General features: G+C 50.3%; 1 protein-coding gene across 1 annotated transcript in view; it reads left to right on the plus strand.

Moving 5' to 3' along the window:
• Positions 1-19462, plus strand: part of RTTN (rotatin) — a 362213-nt gene that overhangs the window by 47434 nt on the left and 295317 nt on the right. The window contains exon 8 of the mRNA XM_078776353.1: positions 11809-11959. Within this exon, the coding sequence (XP_078632479.1) occupies positions 11809-11959 (151 nt within the window). The remainder of the gene's footprint in view (positions 1-11808; positions 11960-19462) is intronic.

Below are 19462 nucleotides of genomic sequence, written 5' to 3' on the forward strand. Positions count from 1 at the left end.
TCCTCCCATAAACCAAATTCGTCTTCTCTCCCTCCTAACCAATCAAATTTGCCATTTTCAACTCTCATCAAAATTTGCCATCTCCAACTCAACATCATAATTTGCCATTACCAATTCATCATCAGTCCCTCCTAGGGAGGGAGAGATGGAATCACCCCAATGTCTCATCCACGTCGTGATGCGTCTCACAAATCCAACAGCAATTCTCATTTCTGCAACACAAACAAAGAAAACACAGGTGTGGAGTCATCATCATCACCACAGGTAAGTGGCTGCGTATGGTGCGACAGGTTCATCAATCCTAACTATCTCCTAAATGACTTTAACAACTTTACACTACCCGGGGTCTCTCTCCGGCCAAACCATTGGCCCTCTTACACTATGGGTTCTAAAAACCAATTCCCATTGGCCAAACTGTGGTGCTCTTCAATTTGGGGTCTCACTCCCCCGATTCATCTCCCGGTGCCCTCGCACAATTTCTGGGCTGCGGCGTGTACCTCTCCCAGTGGGTCTACCCACCTGCACACCTCCACCACTGCAGTTGCCTCCGAGCTTACCTGCTCCTTGCCCTAACCTAACTACCTGGGGAAGGCCCTCTGGCACTCTCCCCACTCGGTGCCCTCTCTGGCACTGGGCTACCCGGGTCCATCCTCCGGATCCTCGGGCCCCATCCACAACTCTACCGGCTCCCAGAGCCCACCTGCGGCCTCACCTGGCCGACATCCTCACAGTGGTGGAGTGCCCAACCAACTACACACACTAACAGGCTACACGCCCAGCCATTTCCACAACACTAATGCACCCATCCACAACACCATTCTGCAACCGCACCACAAATGCCAATATCCAACCACAATTTACCTGTACCCTCTACCTAACACTTACACTACCCGCCCCGGGTACTCGTGAAAGGGGTCCACTCTTCCCCCATCCACACCTTTGCACCACGCACACCACTCCATACCACTTACTCCAACTCTCTCCACACACCTGTACCTGCACACCTGTGCTCTCACACCTGGTGCCACCTGCACCCTTCTCTCCCCAAGCGCATTCGCGCTGATCCACACACTCACTACTCATACACTGCTCCACACACCTGTCCAGTTGCACACCTGTGCAATCACACCTGTCCAGTTGCACACCTGTGCAATCACACCTGTTCAATTCTCACAAACACGGCATCATCTCAGCTAACTACTCCCTTCTGAAACTTGCGCTTCCCAGTCGTCCCTTTAAACTATTGCGCTCCCTCGTCATTATCATCCATACTAATCTACCTGCGTCCCCACTACAGGTATCAGTCACTAACTAATCTTAACGTTACCTAATGTCATCTTCTAGATCCCTACACACAATATCCTAACCCACCCGGGCTAGTTTTCACTGCCATACACCCCATAAGCTATTGCTCCTTTGCCCCCCCATGGGAAAGGTGGCAGGGATGCCACCCTCTCCCACCGGGCCTATCGCTCCTCAATCCCCCAGTCCTCTGGCACTAATAAGCCCCCCTTATTCAGAGGTACTGGGTCCCGCCTCGGCATCTAAAGCCGAGGCAATCCACGGGGGCGCCTGCTCGCCGGTGTAAGGTCTTATCCGGTCGGCGTGGACGATCCGAGGGAGGGCTCGTGGCCCCATTTTGATCTTAAAGACCACGTCACAGATTTGCGACAGGACGACTCCTGGGCCTTGCCAGGGGGAGGTGAGTTTTGGGCACCTTCCCTTCCGCCTCCGGGGATTAAAGAACCAAATCTTCGTCCCCGGAGCGTATTGACTCCCCTGGCTCCGGTCGTCGTACCTGCGCTTCATCTTTTCCCCCGCCAGATGGAGTTGGCGGCGGGCGAAGGCATGGACTAGCTCCATGCCTTCCTCTAGGTGACGTGCGTACCCCTCCCTCGGCGGGTTAACCACTGTGTCTGGCACGGGACCGCATAGCAAGTCGGCGGGAGCCCGTAACTCCCGCCCATACATAAGCAACGCTGGACTGCATGCGGTGGCCCCGTGCTGGCTGGTCCGGTAGGCCATAAGCAAATAAGGGAGATGTTCGTCCCAGTCATCCTGACGGGTGGTGGTGAACAGTGCCAGTTGTTGGATTAAAGTTCGGTTGAATCTTTCCACCATCCCGTCAGATTGAGGTCTTAAAGGCGTTGTCCTGGTTTTTCGAATTGACAGGAGACTGCACACATCTTTTAGTAATTTGCTCTCAAAATTTCGTCCCTGGTCGGTGTGCAACTCCTGTGGAATCCCATGCCGGCACACAAATCCTTCCACGAAGGCCTGCGCTACCACCCCTGCTTCTTGGTTGGGGAGGGCGTAGGCCTCCGGCCACTTGGTGAAGTAGTCCATCACAACGAGGATATACTTATTACCTTGGCGGGTGCGGGGCAGCGGTCCTAGAATATCCATAGCCACCCGCTCAAGGGGGGCCCCCACCTGATGTAATTGAAGGGGGGCCCTCATCCTCCGTGCTGGTCCCTTTTTGGCAGAACAGGCGTCGCATCTCCGACACCAGTCCTGTATGTCGCGCCCCATATTCACCCAATAGAACCTCCGGCGGACCCGAGATATTGTCTTTGTCCTGCCCAAATGGCCGCCGGAGCGGGTACCATGCACCTGTTGCAATATGACGTTCTTGAATTTGTCAGGGACTATCACCAGCCAGGAAGTTCGATCAGAGGGAACCTCCACCCACTTGCGATACAAGATGTTGCCTTTCAATTCCAGGGTCTGCCACTGAGCCCAATATGCCTTTGTTTGTGCCCCGAGGGGGGTGACCTCTTCCCCCTTTGGTCTTTGCCCCAATTTGACCCATTGGAACACCGGCCCCAGAACAGGATCCTCCTGCTGGGCCGTGCTCCAAGCCAACTCTCCAAATTCCTCGTCCGCGGTTAGTGGCAAAATTGGCCCTCTCACCCGGGTTGCCCGGACGACGAGAATCGGGGCGGAATCGCCCAATTGCTCCCTCTCCTCGTGTCTCGCACAAAATTTACAGTTTTCCCCCAGACAAGGACGCCGAGAGAGTGCGTCCGCATTACCATGGGCCTTCCCGGCCCTATGGGCCACATCAAAATCGTACTGCTGCAACTTTTCCAACCACCTTGCAATTTGGCCCTCCGGTTCCTTGAACCGAAGGAGCCATTGCAAGGAGGAATGGTCAGTTCTAACCAAAAATTTCCGCCCGTACAAGTACGGGTGGAAATGGTTCATGGCAGCCAGCATAGCCAATAACTCTTTGCGAGTGACGCAATAATTTCTCTCGGGCCTACTTAAGGCCCGACTATAATAACCAATCACTCTCTCCACGCCCTCCTGTGTCTGAGACAAAACTGCGCCCAATCCTTCCTGGCTCGCATCCGTGTCCAGGGTAAATGTCCCGTCACTAGTGGGGTAAGCTAGAAGGGGTGCGGATGTTAGACACCCCTTCAATTTTTGGAAGGCCTCGTGGCACTCCCGTGTCCAATTAAATCGCGTCCCCTTCTCCGTAAGCCGGTGGAGGGGACGGGCCAACTCCGCAAATTTCGCCACAAAGCGCCGGTAGTAGGAGCAGAGTCCCAAAAATCCCCGCACCTCTTTGATGGTACGTGGTGCGGGCCACTCCTCTACCGCTTTAATTTTGTCTGGGTCTGTTTTTACCCCCTCGCGGCCAATCACGTGACCTAGATAGGCCACCTCTCTTGCAAACAAAGTGCACTTACTCGGGTTCAGCTTCAACCCTGCCTGTCTGAGGCACCCGAACACCTGGTCCAAATTAGCTAGTGCCTGGGGGAACGTTTGGGCATGTACCAGGACGTCATCCAGGTACACCAGGCATGATTGCCATGGCATGCCGCCTAGTACATGCTCCATCAATCTCTCAAAGGTGGCGGGGGCGTTACACAAACCAAACGGCATCACAGTAAACTGATACAGTCCCTTACCTGTGGAAAATGCCGTTTTCTCCTTCCCTGCCCTATCCATCTCCACCTGCCAATACCCACTCTTGAGGTCCAAAGTTGTGAACCAATTTGAGCCCGCAACGGCATCGAGGGTGTCATCAATCCTTGGCAGGGGATATGAGTCCTTGAGTGTCACGTTGTTTAGCTGGCGATAGTCCACGCAGAACCGCGTGGTCCCATCCTTCTTTTTGACCAGCACAACAGGTGACATCCAAGGACTTCCCGAGGGCTCGATCACACCTGCGTCGAGCATTTTTGCAACCTGCTCGTCAGCTTCCGCCCTCTTGCTCCAAGGGAGCCGTCGGGCGGCCTGACGAATAGGCCGGGCCTCACCGGTGTGGATCTGATGTTTCACCAGGCCCGTACGTCCAATATCCTCGGTGGACAGGGAGAAGAGGTCCAAATGGGACCCAACCAGTTTGTGTAAGGCCTCCCTCTGGGTACCTCCCAACTCTACGCTACTACGATTTACCATCTCGCAAATGGGATCGGGCCAATTCCTACTTGTTATTGAAGGCTCCCCCCGGGGTCGGCTCGGCTGGACGTTCTCGCCCCTCACTGTCGCGACTTCCTCAACTGGGGTGCAGCCAGCTACCCTCGTGCCCCTTACTATAGTGCGTGGTTCTGTACTCACATTTACTACTCGGACGGCCACTACCGGTCCGTCCGTTTTTACAAGGGTGCGGCCCACGATTAAACCCGGTATGGACTGCGCTGCCACCGGTTCGACCAGGCCGCAGGACTCCTGCCATGTTGGGCGAGCTGCCCACCGGGCCGGCACTATCGCCTCGGCCCTTGGGGGGATGGTCACGGCCTCGGAAGCCTCCAGCTCCGCTCTCTCGGCCGTGCTCACTCCCCCTAACGGCAGCTCTTCTACTCCCACCTGCAGGATCCCCCGGCACAAGTCGATTTTACAACCGCTGGCAGTCAACAGGTCCAACCCTATTAAACATGGGTCGCACACCTCCGCCACCCAAACATCTATCTCCCTCCTTACCGACCCTAACTTGAGGGTCACAGAACCACGCCCTATGATCGGGGCCGTTACCCCGGTAGCAAGCTGCAAACTATAATTTTGCAGGCGCTGGATCTTATCCCAGCCACCTGCGCTCGAATCAAGGACCACAGGGCTGATGATCGTGGCGCTAGCTCCTGTGTCCACTACGGCGTCTACCCCCACGCCGGCAATTTTGCATCTAATTGTCAGGCTACCGGTTCCAATTTGGCCACAATAAATGACCTGTCGCGTCAATGAGGGCTCTCCTCCATCCTCTGCTGCCGAACACCGCCCTACGTGCCCGACACCTTCTAGTTTCCCGGGGTCTGGCGGGGGGGTGTCTGGGGTCGGCTAACCCGCTCCCCCCTGGGCGGAGTTGAGGACCTCAACTGCCGGGGATCATCCCGGCGCGCGTTTCGACAGTGCCGCGCCAGGTGACCCAGGCGGTTGCAGGTATAGCACCTCACCTGATAAGGTGCTTGCCTCCGGAATTCCAAATTCCCCCCCCTGTAGGTCCGAATTGGATTACCCGCTCGTGGTCCACCGCGGGCCACCTCCGTGGCCGCCTGCCATGGTCCAGGTCCCGCCAGGCGCTGGTCCACCAGCCTCCGGACCATGCCCGCCAGGTCAGGACCCACGTCGGGGGCGGGTCCCCTAAGGGGTCCGCCCTCCATCGGGGGTCCCACCTGGCGGACCGCCATTGCGAGACGCTCGCCCCCTCGGGCCAGGGGCCTCGCTGCTTCCCAACGGGCCGCAGCGTCAGCCGCCTGGCTCAGAGTCTGCGGGCGCCACATGGCGAGCTGTTGCCGGAGCTCAATATCCGGGAGGGCCTGGATAAAATGGTCCAGCGCCAGGCTTTCCCGGGAATCCGCTGCCATGCTAGCATGTGCGATCCCCACCGCGCGGCGAATGTCGTGGGCAAGTTCCCCGATGGCTTCCTGGGGCTTGCGTTTTCGCAGCGCAAGCTGAGCTTTAACAAGCTCGCTCTGCTGTTCTATGCCGAATCGATTAATTAGGGCGTCGCGGAGGGCTGGCAGGGTGAGAGCACCCGCTGGTAATGCCGTCAGCACCTCCGCCGCCGCGCCGCGCAATGCGGCCACCAGGTGTACTCCACCTTCGTCCTCACCCCAACCGTTGCCCTTACACACACAGTCGAACTGCGCCAGGTACGCGCGTAGATCACTCTTGCCGTCATACGGCGCGAGTGGGACCTTGTGGGACCACCTCGTATGTGAGTCGTTGCCCGCCTGCCGGACCCCGTGCGTCGCCCCTTGTGGGGTCAGCGCGGGGCCGAACCGGCCGGGCCCCCACAGTACACTACCCCCAAGGGGCTCTCGTGCCTCCCCGGTCCCTCCAACAACTACCCCTGTTGGTGTCGATGCATGGGTCACACCTCCGCAACCCGCTACCCATTCCATACCACCACCACCACAACCTTGCTCACCCACACCTCGCACCTCTCGTTCCATACCCTCCGGACCAGCCATACACCTCACTCTTGGCCTCTCACGAACATCCGGGTCTATCTCGACCCCCAAGCTTATTAAATCACCTGGCGCATCATACGCACGACCATATTGGTCACCACTTACACCGGGTCCTCTTTCTCTTCGCTTCTCCTCCATCACCTGCGAATCCCTCATCCGGTTAATGAGCACATCATCACGATCCGAACACAGACTCTGGACCAATTCTTTTACCTCCTCTTTTATCTCTTTCTTATCCTCTCTCCGTCGCTTTTTAATTTCGCTCACCCCTTCTTCCACTTCTTCTAATTTTTGCTTCATCTCCTTCATCTCTTCGTGCGCCCCTTTAAGTTCTTCCTCTAACTCCACTTTATTTTTTTCTATGTGCTCCCGCACCTCCCGCTCTTTAACCTCCATTACCTCTACCACCTTGTCCATTTTCCTCGTCAGGTCCTCATGTACCGTCTGACACTCTTTTTTAATTACCCCTACGTCCTTTTTCATCTCCTTCTGTGTCGATTTTAAACCCTCTATTACCGCTGTGTTCTTCTTTACCTGGTCCCCCAACTCCTTTTGTCCCACTGTCAGTTGTTCTACTCCCAGCGTCAACTCCTCTATACCACCTTGCAATTTTACAGTCCCCTTTCTCACCTCTTTCTCCATGCGCTCCTTACAGTGCCTCACCTCCTCGCGCACTCCTCCGACCTCCTCACTCACTCCTCTTCTGATCTCCTCTCCCATCACTTGCATCTCCTGCCCAGATGCCACCCTCATCTGCTCCATTTCCTCCCTGTGAGCATCCAGTTTGGTTTCTACCCCCATTCTGACCCCCTCTATCTGCTGCTCCATTTGTTTAACTTCCCTTTCCGCTTGGTCCCTCATGTCCCTCAATTTGCCTTCCATACTGTTTTCTAACCCCTCTAACCCATTTTTCACTCCCTCTATCTGATTCTCCTGGGCAGCCATTCTATTTTCTACCCCCATTAACCCATTTTTCACTTCTTTTATCCCGTTGTCTAACCCCTCAAAATTATTGTCTAACCTCCCAAATTTCTTGTCTAACTCCTCAAAATTATTGTCTAACCTCCCAAATTTCTTGTCTAACTCCTCAAAATTATTGTCTAACCCCTCACTGGTACCCCTCGCTTCGTCCCTCATTACCCCCATTTGGTTTCCCATCCCTTTGAAATTATCGTCTGTTTTTACCATAAAGGCCATCATCTGTTTCATAAACAGGTTCCAATTCATTGGCATCTCGGGTTCGGCTACCGCGACCACGGCCGCGGCTAAATTTGGTGCCGCTACACCCACGTGCGCGACCACGCTATTTTGCGAACCTGCCGCCCTCACTGCTTCGCTCTCCTCCTGTCCCTCATTTTGGTCCTGGATCGACCCTGCTTCACTCTCCCCTACCGGACCCCAGCCGTCTTGATCCGCCATAGCGCGACTTGCAAAATTCGAGTTTCGTAAAACAAATACAAATTTCGGCCGCTCCAAATTTTGACCAAATTTTTTTTTTTTTCCTCTATTCGTTTTTTTTTTTCTTCAAAATTTGGTCGGGCCTCGAATCTCACTCCCGACACCAATTGTTACAGATACGACTTTGATGGTATGGTGGGCCGAGCGGGATGGCCGCCGTATCCGTACAAGTTACCCGATTGTGCCCGAATGTTGACTAATCGCGCTACGCTGGCTCAATAGGAAAGAGAAGACACCCGGCTGGGTTATAATGACACAATACGACACCAGGGGTTCAGTTCTCAAGACCTCCGGAGGAGGTTATATTAAGGCGGAAAAGGTTAGATTACAGGGACAAGAGGGAAACATAGGAAGGTGGGCACTTAGACACAACCTTATATTAACCCTAGACAGACCACAGATAAACGGGACAACGCTGACTCACACGGGATTTGATGGCAAGGAAAGCGGCAGTCGATGGCTCAGGTGCACCTGGCTCCGGGACAGAATCACGTACGGTGGTGTCCAGCAGATGCGGGGAGGTCGCTCAGCGCTCGTGGGTCGCGACTTTGGTGGAGATGCCGGGGAGGTCGCTCAGCGCTCGGGAGGGTGGCGTCTTGTCCTTCCAAGCTCGGGGCGCATCTCACGTCACGTCCGGCAAGCGGCTGCGTATATCCGGCGGGGAGTGACACGCCCTCGGCTCGTTAGCTCCGCCCAGATGGAATCGGTCCGCCCTTCTTATTGGGTGCGGGGGGGGTTTACCAGGCTCCGCCCTTGACGAGGAGCTGACAGCCAGCCCCTTCGTGGTAACCCCGTGGGGCGCATGGATAATGGCGGCTAACCGAGCCGGAGGGAGGACGCACACTCCCCGCGCGCGCCGTTGTTGTAGTTGTTGTTGTTGTTGTTGTAGCTGTAGTTGTTGTTGTTGTTGTTGTTTGGGGAAGAAGATGGGAGGAGGTATGGGAAGGTCCTAAACTCACTACTGGTGCCATATAATCACATTCTGGTGCAACGAAGAGTCATAATTAATGGAAACGAGGCCTTAACTGACATAGATTAAGAATAACTAGGAAGATGTCCGAAAGTTGTCTACGTGTGGTGCGGTGGACCTGGGCACGACATTTAATGGGGGAATAAGGGGAAGGTCGGCTCTACTGATTGTTATTTACATGCAATGGGACTAGGGAATGGGGGACTGGGGAAAGTTGGGGAGTATTGGAGAAAATAGGGGAATATTTACAAGCGGATATGGAGGCCAAATTCCATATTCGCAACAGTATTCATCAGGCCTGAAACATCAGGGGAACAACTGCTGTGGTGAATAAAACATGTGAAATTTTGTCCCGTGTGGAAACCCTCATCTGAGGTTCGAAGAAGGGCCTGATTGGAAATTGCCCCTTTTTGCTCCTTTTGCAATGGAATATCGTGTGTGGATCTGCACCATGGAATTCAGCAAGTCTGAAACATTAGGAATCGCCATATTCCACTTTAGTCCCAGAAGGTTTTCACAGAAGTCCATTTCTGGCAACATTTCAATTGATCAGCTCATGGCCCAAAGAGTGAGGGTGGGAGGGAGGGAGGCAGGGAAGGTGTTTCCACTGCCTTTATGCAACGATAAATAATTAATCAATAGATGACAACTTTATTCCAGGTACCCTTTCTTTATAGTTGCAAGTATTTAATGATACAATATTCAATACAATTAATGATACTAGAATGGCGGCACCGGTGGAGCGCATACCTCCACCAAGCCAAACAGTTCACATTTTGTATCCCACTGATCAGCCAGATCTGGATTCGGACCTGAACTAAAATCTAATTGGCTTGTCCTTCTTTCTTACCCAACTCGTCCACCTAGTTTTATCAAAAGTCATCCACAACTTTTTGAAATATCATGCTATAGTATTCGTGCAAATTTGTGTTTGAGTCGGATTTTTCGAACCATATGTTTTGAGGCCTACCCAGTTCCCTCGTTAGTCGTGTGTCCACATACGTAATTTATATTGTTGGACCTTTTTTTTCACTCCTTTCTTCCTTCAAACTTTTTACCCTTTGTTTAATGTTTAATACAAAAAATAAAAAATAAAAAAAACATTTCCTTCTCACCTCATAACCTCCTCCCCCCCCACCGCCCCATCCCACTCCCCACCCTGTGATGACGTGTTGTCGCTCCTCCTATTCTCTTTCCTCCATCCCAATCTTTTCCAGCCAATGTCACCTTTCTATCCCCATTCTGTTCATAAAGTAATTCACCATACTCCTTCACGATCTTTCAACCTTTCTCTTTTTTACTCAAATTTGCTTTCACCTAACCTTTAAGAAAAAGAATAGTATCAATAAAGAAAATAAAAAGGAGGTTGCCACAAACAAAGTGCTCATATAAACCCTCCACCTTCCTTTGTTCTCTGCTTCACCTGGCTTGTTAATCTTATTTTTATGTTCCTCATTCTGAACCTGTTCTGCAATCATCATCCCCTCAGCCTCTCGGCCCTCATTGCAGTGACTACCCAGACAGTGTTCACGGTTTTGTTTTAAAATGTTTAAACATCTTTCTCCCATGTTGCACACTCTTCTATTAAACTCACTCTTCTTCCTTTTCAAAATGCTGTCTTAAAATCGCTCTTTACATCATTCCGATTCAAAAAGTGCAATCTCTTACAGTTCTTCCTTTCTCCAGTCTCTAAACTGACCTTCATTCCACCCATCCTCTAAAGTGTTCAAACGTATCTCTGACTTGAAAATCTCTAGACAAATCTCACACTCTTACTTTGTCTCTCCAAAAAGGCCGTCTGGAAAACCCTGCCATTTACTTTCTCAACAATACTCTCAAAGAAGTTCTGTCACTCAAGCTTTTAGGTCTCACTATCTGCCATGATCTTTCCTGGGAAAACCACATTTCCAAGCTAGCCTCCAAAGCCAGTCGCCGACTGGGCGTCCTCCGTCATGCGAAGTCCTTCCTTGGCACACCTGAGCTCCTCACCAAATACAAGGCTTTAATCCACAGCTCAATGGAATACTGCTCTCCCCTCTGGGCTGGTGCTCCTGCCTCTTAGAATCATTGGTATCTCCCATGATGAAGCTGACTCTGAGGGTCTTTCACTTGCAGGTTGGTGGTCTTCTGTCTTCTACCGACTCCTCTCCGGCCTTGCTCCCCCTGCTCTTTGTCCTCTGTCCCCCAAATATTCTTGCAGGACGCAGGTTCTGCCAGAAACCCTCTTCTGGTGAAACTACCAAAATGGAGACTCTGCTCATCTTCACTCTTTCATTCCTCTTTTCTTCCACATCTGGAACAAACTCCCACACTCTTCAAACCCTCTCCTCCCTCCAGGTCTTCAAAACAGCTTTTCACCACCATCTCTTATCTCCCCCCATCCAAAACCTTGATCTTTTCTACCCCCATTAATACACCCCAAATCCAACTTTTTCAAACCCCATTTTCCTTCCTGAAAGTCCATGTGGTGTCCATCCTGTTTATCCCGTTTACCCCGCCTCAGTCTTCTCCCTTCCACAGATTTCCCGATGTCCCTGTTCTCCACTATTGTTGTGCTTCCCTCATTCTCCCCCTCTTGTCTCCCGCTCCCTTTTTTATGTTTCATGTGTGTTTCTGCTTGTGTTTATGTTTTTTTGTTTTATGTGTTAGCTCTTGCACGAGCCTTGACCTTGTTGTCAAACTAAAACAAAAAACAAGAAATGCCGGAGCACCAAGAAACACCTGTCAGTTATTTGATGTAATACTTGTGCTCATTGAAAATTGGGAAGAGGGGACTGAACACAAAAGTGCTATTGTTCTACAATGGTAAAACATATATGCATAGAAATACCAAGAAATATAAGATGACCTTCTGTAATGTTGCCTCATATTTATTCTTTGATCTCCAATGCAAATTATTGGCACCGGTTCACGCCGCCGTGGCACGATGATTGAGTTTTTGGTGGTTGTGCCTCATTGCAGGGATTGTTGATGCTGGTCAGTTCCGCTTGTGGGCGTGAGGAGATGAATGATCAGGAGCTGGCAGTGTGGCGTTGCCTACGCTCTTTGTGTCACAATCTCTCCACGCGTTTGAAATACCACCATGACCCGGACTTTTTTTGCACAAAAACAGGTGATGTGCTCCATGGGTTTTCCATTGTTAGGCAAGTCCTTGCAAGGAGGATTTGCATAACGCTTAACCCAGAAATAGAGAAACAAGTTTGGGAGTCTGCAAATTGACATAACAATGAAGATGATCGTAACGGATACAAAAGGTGGAATTTCTACCCCTCCCCCCTCCCTCACCCCAAATTCCATTTTAGTGAGGTGGCTTATAGGAAATACCATTACATGATAGACAAAAGCACAAAATTTTCCACAGAATTTATTTTGGGTACTATTATTAATTTCAGAAGGGTAGCCATCAAAAATGGAAAATAAACAATTTCCAGAAAATGTTACTGCTCTTCATTATATACAGTGACGTGAGAAAGTATTCACACCCCTTGACCTTTTTCACGTTTTGTTTTGTTACAGCCTGTATTTAAAATAGATTAGATTTTGTTTTGTTTTTGTCACTGATCTACACTTAACACCACATAATGTGAGTGGAATTTTTTTTATTTATACATTTTTACAAAATTATTAAAAATTAAATGCAGAAATATCTAATTTACACAAGTATTCAACCCACTGAGTCAATACTTCGTATAAGCGCATTTGGCAGTGATTACAGCTTCGACATGGTAGAATTTCTGCTCTGACATGAACTGTCAACTGTGGAAACGATGTCAACTTGTGTTGAAAGGTGAGTTTCTTTCGAAATCATGTCCAATCAATTGAATTGGTCACAGGTGGATTCCAAACAAGTTGTAGAGACACCTCAAGGATGATCAAAGGAAATTGGATGCACCTGAGCTCAATTTAGTGTGCCATAGCAAGCAGGTTGCATGAATGATCTTGAATTGTCTTCCTCTCTCAACGATACTCCACACATCCACCGAAATGCGAATGGTTCGGTGGATGTGCGGAGTATCGTTGAGAGAGAGGAAGACAAATGATGAATTGCGAAAGATGATGGGAATAGAGCCTGTGATGGATGCCGTGAAGAGAAACAGGTTGAGATGGTTTGGTCATGTGTTGAGGAAGTATGAAAGTAACTGGTTGAGAAGAGTGATGGAAATGAATGTAGAAGGAAGTAGAGGACGGGGAAGACCGAGAAAGACTTGGCTAAAGATGGTCGAAGAAGAAATGCGGGCAACGGTAGTAACAAGGGGAGATGCAGAAAATAGGGCAAAATGGAGAAGATTGTCATGGGGACCGCAAGGCTAACCCCCGCTCTGGCAGGGAAAATGGCCTTAAAATGCCTGTTGTTGTATAGCAAGCAGGTTGCAGACTTATTTACTCAAGACATTTCAGCTTTTCGTTTCTAATTATTTTGTAAAAAATTCTTTAAAAAGTGCAATTTGACATTTTGGGGTATTTATTATGTGTAGATCAGTGACAAAAAAAACGTCAATATAATCGATTTGAAATTCAGGCTGTAACAACAAAATGTGAAAAAAGTTAAAGGGGGTGAATTCTTTCTGAAGGCACTGTATGAATTATTGCTTATGTATGATTACTTCATGATTGTATCAGATTGTATCAGCGAGATACAATGCTGCAAGATTTCAAGGTGTGAGGTGCCATGCTGCGAGATGCCAAGGCAAGAAGCCTTGCCTTCTTGCCTTCTTCTTCTTGCCTTCACCAAGCAACTCAGGCGGGCGGACGGAGGGCTTCCTCGCGCTGGAGCTTGGAGCCGCGTGTGGACGGTGGACAAGACGACGGACAGATACCACATTTCCCCACACGAGGTTTTGGACAACTGCTGGGCTCTTGGAAGCTGAAGGCCACATTGGACTTGACAGTAGAGAATCGAAAGGAGGTCGTCTAATCTGCTCGCCTCACGCTTGTTTTGTCTTCGACGCGCGGTGTTCTACACCGCCATTTTGGACCACTTCCCACATGAGTGGCTACCCCAGTTTCAACAGCCGCCAAGCTCCTGAAAGTACTCTTTGGGACGCCAAGCTAAGTGCCGGCTGAAGGGGTTTATTTTCATTTTATCTTTCCCTTGACGCCGCCCCCCCCCCCCCATCCCCCAGAATTTCCATGTTTTAAACGTTTCCCGGTGTGTACCCTGGATAAGAATAGGTACACCGTATCCCTGCGTGTCGTAAGAGACGACTAAGAGGGTTGGCGTCAGGAAGGGCATCCGGCCATAAAAACATTGCCTCAAAAAAGGGAACCATGACAATTACAACTACATATGGGCAGGGTACAGCCCGAAGTGGAGATCGGTTTCTGAGGTTTGGGACATGGAATGTAGGGACAATGACAGGGAGATCAGGAGAAGTGGTGGAAGTATTGGTCAGAAGAAGAGTGGACATATGTTGTGTGCAAGAGACGAGATGGAAGGGAAGTGGTGTGAGAATGGTGAAGGGTAGGCAGGGACAGAAATACAAGTTTGTGTGGCAAGGGTGCCTGGAGGGCGTGAATGGTGTTGGTGTCCTGTTTTCTGAGGAGTTTGTAGACAGTGTGGTGAGTGTGACTAGAGTGAGTGATCGGTTGATGATGGTGAAAATGATGATTGGAAAGCTCTTGGTGAACGTCATCTCGGGATATGCTCCGTAGGTTGGTCGAAGCGATGAAGAAAAGGACAAGTTCTGGTGTGCGATAGAGAAGCTGATGGAAAACGTGAAAGATGGGGAAGTTGTTGTGGTAGGAGGAGACCTAAATGGACATGTGGGAAGGAGTATGGATGGTTTTGACGGAGTTCATGGGGGTTACGGATATGGTGTGAGAAATGGAGAAGGTGAAAGGATTTTGGAGTTTGCTGATGGAGCTGATTTGTTGATTTGTAATACTCAGTTCCAGAAAGAGGATAATAAGCTTGTTACATACACGTCAGGTGGGTCGACGACAACCGTTGACTACCTAATGGTGCGTAGGCGAGATAGGGGGCACCTCCGGACACAAAGGTGATCCCGGGGGAGGAGGCTGTTTCACAGCACCACTTGGTTGTCTGTGACGTAAGGGTGAAAGGTACGAGGAGAGCTCGGCGGGTGAAGTACCAACCGAGAATGAAGGTGTTGAGGTTGAAAGAGGTGACAGTAAGGGAGGCATTAAAAGAGAGGCTGAGTAGGGTAGAGGCTGATGTGGTTGAGCTTGAAAGTGGTTGGATGTCGATGAAAGCTAGTCTGTTGGGAGCCGTTGGTGAGGTATGTGGATGGACAAAAGGACCACCGAGGCACTCGGAAACATGGTGGTGGGATGATGAAGTTGGAAAGAGGATTGACGAGAAGAGGAAGAAGTTCAAGGAGTGGCAGAAGGCGAAGGGTACGGGAGCAGAAACAGCAGAGCACGAAAGTTATAAGGCAGCCAGGAAGGCTGCAAAGAAAGAGGTAGCAAAGGCGCAGGAGGCATGTCGGAAAATGTTCGGAGAACGCTTGGATTCGGAAGAGGGTCAGAAAGCAGTATTCAGGATTGCAAAGCAGATAGCGAAAGAGAGGTGTGATGTGATGGGGGTGAGTTGCTTGAAGGATGAAGTGGGACAAATCGTTGTCGACCCAGATGGAATTAAAGGAAGATGGAAAAGATATATGGAAATGCTGTTGAATACAGAGAATGAATGGGTTGGCAACATAGAGAGTAACCCTGTTTTAGGACCGGCAGAGAAGATAACTGAGAAGGAAGTTGAGGAAGCGATAAAAGCAATGAAGGGTAGAAAAGCGGGAGGGCCGACGGGAGTTGTGGGAGATATGTTGAAGGCAGCAGGAAGTTGGGGTGTGAAGAGAATGACAGAGATCTGTAACCTGGTGGTGAAAGAAGGCCGCATTCCAGTGGATTGGGAACTGAGTACCCTCGTCCCTCTATACAAGGGGAAAGGTGACCCTCTGGAGTGTGGCTCGTACCGAGCGATAAAGTTATTGCAGCATGGAATGAAGGTATTGGAAAGGGTGTTGGAGAGGCGGATAAGGAAGAAAGTGAAGATCGACGAAATGCAGTTTGGATTCATGCCAGGAAGAGGAACGACAGACGCGCTTTTCATTGTGAGGCAGTTGCAGGAGAAGTACATGGAGAAGAGGAAGAAGTTGTTTCTTGGGTTTGTTGATCTGGAGAAAGCCTTCGATAGGGTACCACGCAAAGTATTGACATGGGCATTGAGGAAGTTAGGAGTGGAGGAATGGTTGATCAGAGTAGTGATGGCAATGTACAAAAGAGCGCGCACAGCTGTAAGGACGAAGGACGGGAACAGTGGTGAGTTTGAGGTGAAGGTGGGAGTGCATCAGGGGTCGGTACTAAGTCCACTACTATTTGTAGCTGTGATGGAGGTGCTGGCTCAGAACGTAAAGGAGGGTTTACCGTGGGAGTTGTTGTATGCAGATGATCTCGTGTTGATTGCGGAAAGTATGGATGGACTGAAGGAAAAGATGAACACGTGGAAGGAATGTATGGAGACAAAAGGTCTGAAGGTGAATATCGGAAAGACGAAGATGATGGCAAGTGGTAAAGCATGTGGTGAGGTGGAAAGACCTGGGAAGTGGCCCTGTGCTGTGTGTAGGAAGGGTGTCGGAGTGAACTCCATTCAATGTACAATGTGTGCTGAGTGGGTTCATCAAAAATGTAGTGGTCTGAGAGCGTCATTAACCAGTGTGGCAGCTACATTCAAATGTAAGGTGTGCACATAGGGAGCTGCAGATGGAGGAAATGTTGAGTTGGATCTTGGAGACGGCGTGAAGCTGGAAGGTGTGAAAACATTTTGCTACCTCGGAGACATGCTGAATGGAGAAGGTGGATCAGACTCGGCAACGGTTGCTCGAGTGAGATGTGCATGGAAGAAGTTTCGGGAACTGAGTGGCGTGCTGATGATGAGGGGAGTGTCGTTGAAGCTGAAGGGAAAGGTGTATGCTGCATGTGTGAGAAGTGTTATGATTTATGGGAGCGAGACATGGGTAATGAACGTAGAGCAGCAACGAAGGTTGGAAAGGGTGGAAATGCGAATGGTTCGACGGATGTGCGGACTATCGTTGAGAGAGAGGAAGACAAATGATGAATTGCGAAAGATGATGGGAATAGAGCCTGTGATTGATGCTGTGAAGAGGAACAGGTTGAGATGGTTTGGTCATGTGTTGAGGAAGGATGAAAGTGACTGGTTGAGAAGAGTGATGGAAATGAATGTAGAAGGAAGCAGAGGACGGGGAAGACCGAGAAAGACTTGGCTAAAGATGGTGGAAGAAGAAATGCGGGCAAGGGGGTTAACAACTAAAGATGCAGAAAATAGGGCAAAATGGAGAAGATTGTCATGGGGACCGCAAGGCTAACCCCCGCTCTAGCAGGGAAAATGGCCTTTAAAATGCATGTTGTTGTGTTGTTGTTATGATTACTTCATGCATATTTGTTACGGTCTGTGACCTTTTTCTTCTTCCTTCTCCCCCCCCCCCCCCCACCCCCCACCCCCCTGTGAGTTAGACCAAGTGGTTTGGTCCATGTGTATAAAGCCTATGATTGGCTGTGGGGCAGGGGAGGGGCCAGGAAGGTGATTCAAAGGAGAGAGTGGCCATTTTTGAGGAGGGCTCATGGCAGAGTGCCTTTGCGGGTGTTGTGGAGTTTCCAGCTGCAATCTCTCCACCTGAAGGGTATGCCGGATCAACCCCCTGCAGCCGCCTCTCTACTTGAAGGGTGACTGATCGAACTCTTGCTGCCGTACCTCGACTGCCTTGGGGCCTACTCGTGGACTTGCTTACTCCTACCCTCTCGTGCTGGGCCTGCACTGGGGCCTACCATTGGGCCTGCTCTAGGGCCTACTGCTGGGCCTGCCTTGGGGCCTACTCGTGGACTTGCCTACTCCGACCCTCTCATGCGGGGCCTGCACTGGGGCCTACCGCTGGGCCTGCCCTGGGGCCTACCGCTGGGACTGCTTTGGGGCCTACTGCTGGGCCTGCCTTGGGGCCTACTGCTGGGCCTGCCTTGGTGGCCACTCTTGGACCTGCCTACTCTTGGACCTGCCTACTATTGGACTGGCCTATAATTATTGGACTGGCCTACTCTGGTTTTTCCCTCTCTTCTCCCTTCTTTGTTTTATGTGCAGAAGGAGATTTTTTCGTATGATAATTCATAAATAAAGACAGTGTGAGTGAAGGCTTGGCTTGGTATGCTTCAGGCCGTAACAAAATGGGGGCTCGTCCGGGATCTGGATTATATGATACCTGTCTTGGATTTTTGTTTTTTTCGCAATAGTAAGTTTTCTCATTGGCAGATAATTTGACTTGTTTACGGTGCTGATACTTCTATTTTTACTGTAGTCGTACACCATGGCTGAGGAGATGGATTTTGTAGTGAAGGAATTTGTGGAGAAGAAGGGGCTATCGGTGCAAGATGTAGAACTGTTACGTAAGGTAGAGTTATGAGCTGTAGCTGATCATCTCAGGGTTAGTGGGACATCTGGTATGAAAAAGGCGGAGATTGTTTCGGCTATTGTCAGTCGCATGCGTTTAGAACCGTGGGTAAAATTGAGGAGTGAAGCCTTGGAGTTAGCCCGCATAGAATCAGAAGAAAGACAGCTCCGACTAAAGTTAGAAGACAAAGAAAGGCAATGAGAGTTTGAAAGAGAAAAAGAATAAAAGCAAAGAGTTTGAAAGAGAAAAAGAAGAACGGCAACGAGAGTTTGAGTTAAGAAAATTAGAAATTCAGGTGGGATAGGCCCAACTGGTTTCCATCGATTCAGGTGGGGGTCAAAATGATCTCCCCCGTTCCTTTGATGTGGCTCGGAACATTAGGCCTGTTCGCAAGTTTAACGAGGAGGAGGTGGAAACGTTTTTTCTGTCTTTTGAAAAGATAGCAAAATGTCTTTAGTGGCCCGTACAATACTGGACCCTGTTACTACAAAGTGGGTTCGTCGGGAGAGCCCAGGAAGTGTATTCAGCTCTGTCGGAGGATCAGTCGGAGAATTATGAGGCTGTTAAAATCGCTGTGTTGTCAGCCTATGAGCAAGTTCCGGAAGCATACCGGCAGAAGTTCCGAACCTTAAAAAGACAGGCTGGGCAGCCATTTGTTGAATTTGCGAGGGAGAAGGAAATGAGTTTTGATCGGTGGTATCCTTCTCTGCAAGTGGATAGGACCTATGGTAATCTCAGGGAGGTTATCTTGATGGAAGAGTTTAGGGAACAGTATCCCCTTGGAGATTAGGACACACCTTACGGGATCATAAGGTTGGTGTGTTGAAAAAAGCTGGTGTTGGTGCAGATGATTATGAACTTACCCATAAGAGAGGCCTTGGTTTTCCTCATTATGGTACGACCTGGGATAACAAGAAGGGGGTTAGTGAGGACCGGTCAGAGGGGGAGTGGACAGACCATAGGGGTCCATTGGTGCGGCCGTCTCTGGGTAGACAGTTTGAGTGGTCGAGTCAGGCATCTCGCCGGGGACCGGCCCCCACGTGTTATTACTGTAAACAGAGGGGACATCTGAAGTCGAATTGTTGGAAATTGCAAAGGGAGGAGAAGCAGGGAGACTCCGTTAGACCTATTGCATTGGTCTGAACCAAAGTGGACAGCCACCATGATCGTGCCTTTTCAGTTAAGGCTGAGGATACTGC

Source organism: Myxine glutinosa, chromosome 1 (assembly GCF_964187855.1).
Source record: "Myxine glutinosa chromosome 1, kmMyxGlut1.1, whole genome shotgun sequence".
NCBI classification, from domain to species: domain Eukaryota; kingdom Metazoa; phylum Chordata; class Myxini; order Myxiniformes; family Myxinidae; genus Myxine; species Myxine glutinosa.